Source organism: Pieris brassicae, chromosome W, assembly GCF_905147105.1.
Source record: "Pieris brassicae chromosome W, ilPieBrab1.1, whole genome shotgun sequence".
Taxonomy (NCBI): Eukaryota; Metazoa; Arthropoda; class Insecta; order Lepidoptera; family Pieridae; genus Pieris; species Pieris brassicae.
The window spans coordinates 740,135-747,044 of record NC_059679.1 but is presented as its reverse complement, the minus strand read 5'-3'; the positions used below and the strand labels follow the sequence as shown (position 1 = coordinate 747,044).

The 6,910-nt window shown below is 20.6% G+C and overlaps 2 protein-coding genes across 2 annotated transcripts in view; both read right to left on the bottom strand.

Annotated features, from left to right (window-relative positions):
• Positions 1 to 2,752: 2,752 nt before the first annotated feature.
• On the bottom strand, positions 2,753 to 3,853 carry LOC123718338 (cytochrome b-like). Its single transcript, XM_045674753.1, is given in 1 exon segment — positions 2,753 to 3,853. A coding segment is annotated over 1 exon segment (756 nt). The 3' UTR covers positions 2,753 to 3,097.
• LOC123718337 (NADH-ubiquinone oxidoreductase chain 6-like) overlaps positions 3,853 to 6,910 on the bottom strand; it is a 75,995-nt gene continuing 72,937 nt past the window's right edge. Inside the window, 2 exon segments of the mRNA XM_045674752.1 lie at positions 3,853 to 4,122; positions 4,124 to 4,443. Of these exon segments, the coding sequence (XP_045530708.1) occupies positions 3,853 to 4,122; positions 4,124 to 4,443 (590 nt within the window).

The following is a 6,910-nucleotide window of genomic DNA, read 5'->3' as shown; positions in this document are numbered from 1 at the left end:
TATATAAAATTAATTCAGATCAAGATGTAGATAATAATTAAAATACAAGATGGATTACAATATATTTATATAAATGAATATTAATTTTGAAATAGTTAATTGAAAGTGGATTTAAATGTAATTTTAAATATTTTTTTAAAATGATTAATAATTGAAATATGTACATATTGCCCGTCACTTTCATTTTAAAATTGAAATAAGTCGTAACAAAGTAGGGGTACTGGAAAGTGTTCCAAGAAAGACAAATTAGAGCTTGTTAAGTATTTCATTTACATTGAAAAAAAATTATAAATTTAATTAGTTTGAGGGGTTAATTTAATAAAAGTAAAAAATATGAAAAAAAAATTAATATAATATATTTAATGGGGGTTAAAGTATTTTTATAGAAAAAATTTTAAAATTTATAGTGGAATAGTATTGTAAAAAAAAAAATTTAAAATGTTGAAATAGAAATTTATTTAAAAGTAAATTTAATTTATTGTATCTTGTGTATCAGAGTTTTTTAAGTAAATAAATTCGGGGGAATTTATTTCGAAATTAAAAGAGTTAATTAATTAAGAAAGTTAATATTGCATAATTATTTTTAATAATTAATTGGAAATGAAAAGTTAATCGTTTTTAATGATATCTAATTTTTTTAGAAAAAAGTTAATTATAAATAGTTAATTAGTTTTTTAAAAATTTAATTTTATATTTTAGGGGATAAGCTTTAAATTAAAATATTATAATAAAAATAATAAAATTGAAATTTTTAAAATTTATATTTTTTAAAAATTATAGTTTATTATAAATAATTTCATTTAATTAAAATTTTATTTTAATTTAAATTTTTATAAAAAAATATTTTTTAATAAAATTAGAAAAATTAAAAAAATAGGTATAATGATAAAATTAGTATATAATTTAATAATTAATATAAAAATTATTTAAATTAATAAAAAGGAATTCGGCAAAAATTTATATTCACTTGTCATGTCTTTTTGATAATAATTTAAATTCTAATCTGCCCACTGAATTATTTTAAAGGGCTGCAGTATATTGACTGTACAAAGGTAGCATAATCATTAGTCTTTTAATTGAAGACTTGTATGAATGATTTGATAAAATATAAACTGTCTCTTTATTAATAATAGAAATTAATTTTTTAGTCAAAAAGCTAAAATTTATTTAAAAGACGAGAAGACCCTATAGAGTTTTATATTTAAATTTATATTAATTCTTTATAAAATTTATATTTAATATTTTTTTAATTATTTTATTGGGGTGATAGAAAAATTTATTAAACTTTTTTTAAAATTTTTACATTAATATATGAAATTTTGATCCATAATTTATGATTAAAAGATTAAATTACCTTAGGGATAACAGCGTAATTTTTTTTTTAGTTCTTATAAGAAAAAAAGTTTGCGACCTCGATGTTGGATTAAGATAAAATTTAAATGCAAAAGTTTAAAATTTTGATCTGTTCGATCATTAAAATCTTACATGATCTGAGTTCAAACCGGTGTGAGCCAGGTTGGTTTCTATCTTTACATAAATTTAATGATTTAGTACGAAAGGATCAATTATTAGAAATAATTTTTTAATTAGGAATGTTATTAATTTGTGCTATTTTGGCAGAAAAATGTAATGGTTTTAGAAGTCATAAATATATAATTATTTATATAAGTAGTAATGATATTAATGGAAAGATTTAATGTTATTTTAGGTTTTATTATTTTATTTATTGGGGTTTTAGTAGGAGTTGCTTTTTTAACATTAATGGAGCGGAAAGTTTTAGGTTATATTCAAATTCGAAAGGGTCCGAATAAAATTGGTTATATAGGAATCTTACAGCCTTTTTCAGATGGGATTAAATTATTTAGAAAAGAACAAACTTATTTAAATTATTCTAATTATTTATATTATTATTATTCTCCTATTATTGGTTTTTTTATCTTTAGTTATTTGAATAATAATTCCTTATTCTTTTAATATTATTATATTTAATTTAGGGGCTTTATTTTTTTTTTGTTGCACAAGAGTTGGGGTATATATTTTATTGATGGCAGGTTGGTCCTCAAATTCTAATTACTCTATATTAGGGAGATTACGTGCAGTAGCTCAAACAATTTCTTACGAAGTTAGATTAGCTTTAATATTTGGGTCTTCTTTAATTTTAATTATGGATTTTAATATATTAAGTTTAAAAAATTTTCAGGAAAATATTTGATTTTTATTTTTAATATTTCCTTTATCTTTATGTATATTTTCTTCTATGTTAGCTGAAACTAATCGAACTCCTTTTGATTTTGCTGAGGGGGAAAGAGAGTTAGTTTCAGGGTTTAATATTGAGTATAGAAGAGGGGGTTTTGCTTTAATTTTTTTGGCTGAATATTCTAGAATTTTATTTATAAGATTAATATTTGTTTTACTTTATATAGGTGGTTATACATTAAGTTTTATTTTTTATTTTAAGTTAAGATTTATTTCTTTTTTATTTATTTGAGTTCGAGGTACACTTCCTCGTTATTGTTATGATAAATTAATATATTTATGTTGAAAGGTTTATTTACCTATTTCTTTGAATATAATAATTTTATATTTAGGCTTAAAAATATTTATTATTTAATAAATATTTTTAGTATAAATTAATAGAATTATCATTCTTTCTTAAGTTTTCAAAACAAATGCTTTTACAAGCTCATTAATTAATTAGTTGTTGAAAATTATTTTATCTCATATTTTATTTATTATAGGATTAATAATGTAATATGAAAAGTAAATAATTGTAAGAATTTGTCCTGTTAAAATATAAGGAGTTTCAACTGGTCGTGCCCCAATTCAGGTTAATAGGATAATAGTAATAATTATGGATCAAAAAATAATTTGATTGATAGGGTAAAATTGGATTCCTTGTATTTTTTTGTTAAAAGTAAATGGAAGAATAGCAATAATTAAAATTGATATTAAAAGAGCAATTACTCCCCCTAACTTATTAGGAATGGATCGTAGAATTGCATAAGCAAATAAGAAATATCATTCTGGTTGAATATGGACTGGTGTAACTAATGGATTTGCAGGGATAAAATTATCTGGGTCTCCTAATATATAAGGATTAGTTAGTGTCAGTTAGCAGTAAGATTAAAATAAATATTATAATAATAAATCCAATTAAATCCTTAAAAGTAAAATAAGGATGGAAAGGGATTTTATCTAAATTTCTATTTATTCCTAAAGGGTTATTGGATCCTGTTTGATGTAAAAATAATAAATGAATTATTGTTATTGCTAAAATAATAAATGGTATAAGAAAATGAAAAGTGTAAAATCGAGTTAATGTTGGGTTGTCTACAGCAAATCCTCCTCAAATTCAATTTAAAAGTGAATTTCCTAAATATGGGATGGCTGATAATAGATTTGTAATAACTGTTGCTCCTCAAAAAGATATTTGCCCCCATGGAAGGACGTATCCTATAAATGCTGTTATTATTAGTAAGAATAAAATAATAATACCTATTATTCAAGTATTGATAAAATTAAATGATTCATAGTAAATTCCTCGTCCAATATGAATGTAGATACAAATAAAAAAGAATGATGCTCCATTTGCATGTAAGGTTCGAATTATCCACCCATAATTTACATTTCGACAGACATAATTTACTCTATAGAAAGCTAATTCGATATTTGCATAGTAATATATGGTTAAAAATAATCCAGTTAAGATTTGGGTGATTAAGCATTAAGCTAAAAGTGAACCAAAATTTCACCAAATTGAAATGTTAGATGGGGAAGGTAAATCAATTAAAGAATTATTTAAAAAATTTATTAATGGGTGAGTTTTTCGAAGAGGGTGAAATTTTTTTTTCATTAGTTAAATGATCGTAGTGGCCCAAAAAAAATATTAGTAATTTTAATAACAGCAATTAAAGTAATAAATAAATAGATAATAATTATTATAATTATTAAAAAAGTTTGAGAGTTATATAATTTTGTTAATTTTATTTTATTTTCATTAAAAAATATAAAGTAATTATTTAATTTATTTATTTCATTATTTAGAAAATTATAATTATCTAAAAAAATTATATAGTTTATTAATTTTAAAATTGAAAAAATTATTATTAAAAAAGTTATTATAAAAAAAAATTATTTTTAAGGAGAATTTTATTATTTCATTTGATGCAATTCTTGAGACATAAATAAATAAGACTAATAATCCCCCAAGAAATACTAAAAAAAGAATATAAGAAAATCAATAAGTATTAGCATATACCCCTAAAATTAATGATAGTAGTAAAGTTTGTATTAAGATTATTAACCCTATTCTTAAAGGATGTGAGGAAAAAAGTATAGTAAATGAAATAAAAATTATTAATATTAGTAAAAAAAATATAATATCAAAGAATAGTTTAATGAAAATAATAATTTTGGAGATTATCGATGAGAAAAGATTCTTTTCTTTGAAGTTTTTAAACTTTTTATTATTTTTGGTTTACAAGACCAATGTTTTTTTTTTAACTATAAAAACACAAATGATAAAATTAGTAATTTTAATTATATTTTTTTTTTTTGGTAATATAATTTTTGTTATAAAACATAAACATTTATTAATTGTTTTATTAAGTTTAGAATTATTGTTTTAAGAATTTATTTTTTATTAATATATTATTTTTAATAATAAATTATGATATATATATATATTAATATTTTTTTTAGTTTTTTCTGTTTGTGAGGGGGCTTTAGGGTTATCAATTTTAGTTTCTATAATTCGAACTTTTGGAAATGATTATTTTCAGAGTTATAATTTATTATGATAAAATTTTTATTATATTTATGTTTTATAATACCTTTATGTTTTTTTTTAAATATATTTTGATTGGTTCAGATAATATTGTTTTTTTTTTATTTATGAATATAAGTATAAATTTGATAAATTTTTGTAATATAAGTTATATATTAGGGTGTGATATAATTTCTTTTGGTTTAATTTTATTGAGAATTTGAATTTGTTCTTTAATAATTATAGCTAGAGAAAATTTAATAAAAATAAAATATTATATAAATTTATTTTTAGTAAATATTTAATTTTTATTAATTATATTATATTTAACTTTCAGTTCTATAAATATTTTAATATTTTATTTATTTTTTGAAGGTAGTCTAATTCCTACTTTGATTTTAATTTTAGGGTGAGGCTATCAACCTGAACGAGTTCAAGCAGGCTTATATTTATTATTTTATACTTTATTTGTTTCTTTACCTTCATTAATGGGTTTATTTTATATTTTTAATGATATTAATACAATAATTATCTTTATATATATAAATTCTATTTTAATACTTCTTTAATTTTATATATATCAATGATTTTAGCTTTTTTTGTCAAAATACCTATATATTTTGTTCATTTATGACTTCCTAAGGCTCACGTTGAAGCACCTATTTCAGGTTCAATAATTTTAGCTGGGGTTATGTTAAAATTAGGGGGTTATGGTTTATTACGGGTTACAGTTATTTTTCAAGAAATTAATATAAAAATTGGGGTAATTTGAGTTGCTATTAGTTTATTAGGGGGGGTATTTGTTAGCTTAAAATGTTTTTGTCAGGTTGATATAAAGTCTTTGATTGCATACTCTTCAGTTGCTCATATAGGAATAGTAATTGGGGGTATTATAACTTTAAATTATTGAGGGATTTGTGGTTCTTATATTTTGATAATTGGCCATGGATTATGTTCAACAGGCATATTTTGTCTTTCTAATATTAATTATGAACGTTTAGGAACTCGAAGTTTATTTTTAAATAAGGGTATAATAAATTTTATACCTTCAATAAGATTATGTATGATTTTTATTTATGATTGGGAATATAGCGGCCCCTCCCTCAATAAATTTTTTTGGGGAATTAAAATTAATTAATAGATTAATTAGATGATCTTGAGTGACAATAATTATATTAATAATAATTTCTTTTTTTAGAGCGGGTTATAGATTATACTTATTTTCTTATTCTCAACATGGTCAATTTAATTTAGGCTTATATAGATTTTATTTTGGGGTTTCTCGAGAATATTTATTATTATTTTTACACTGATTTCCTTTAAATATTATAATTTTAAAATTTGATTTTAGAATTTGAATTTAACTTAAATAATTTAATAAAAATATTGATTTGTGGGGTCAAATATGTGGGTTATTCCATTTTAAGTTATTAAAAATTATAATTCTATTTGTTTTATTAGATTTTTTTTTGTTTATTTTTATATTATTAAATTTAGCATTTATATTATATTTCTTAACGGGTAGAACTGTTATTTTTTTAGAGTGGGAAATTTTATCATTTAATTCTATAAATATTGTTTTTTCTATTTTATTAGATTGAATATCTTTGTTATTTATAATATTTGTTTTTTTAATTTCTTCTTCTGTAATTTTTTATAGAAAAAGATATATGAGATCTGAGTTAAACTTAAATCGTTTTATTATTTTAGTTCTTATATTTGTTTTATCAATAATATTATTAATTTTAAGTCCAAATATTATTAGAATTTTCTTAGGTTGGGATGGTTTAGGGTTAGTTTTAGTAATTTTTTATCAAAATACGAAATCATATAATGCTGGAATATTAACTGTTTTGTCAAATCGAGTTGGAGATGTAATATTATTAATAGTAATTGCTTGAATAGTAAATATAGATAAAGTTATATATAGATTTCAATTGTATGACTTCAATAACCCGTAAAATAGCTCAATAGAAATTTTTCGAAATACATAATTTAAATTTAATAATTTTTGATGAAGGTAATCTCAAATATTTTTTCTCGGCCGACCGTCACATTTGTTAGTTGAGTCCTTGTTGAGATTTACTCGGGCTGCGTTAGACACATTTTTATTTTGATATATACTTTTTGTTAATTATAATTGGT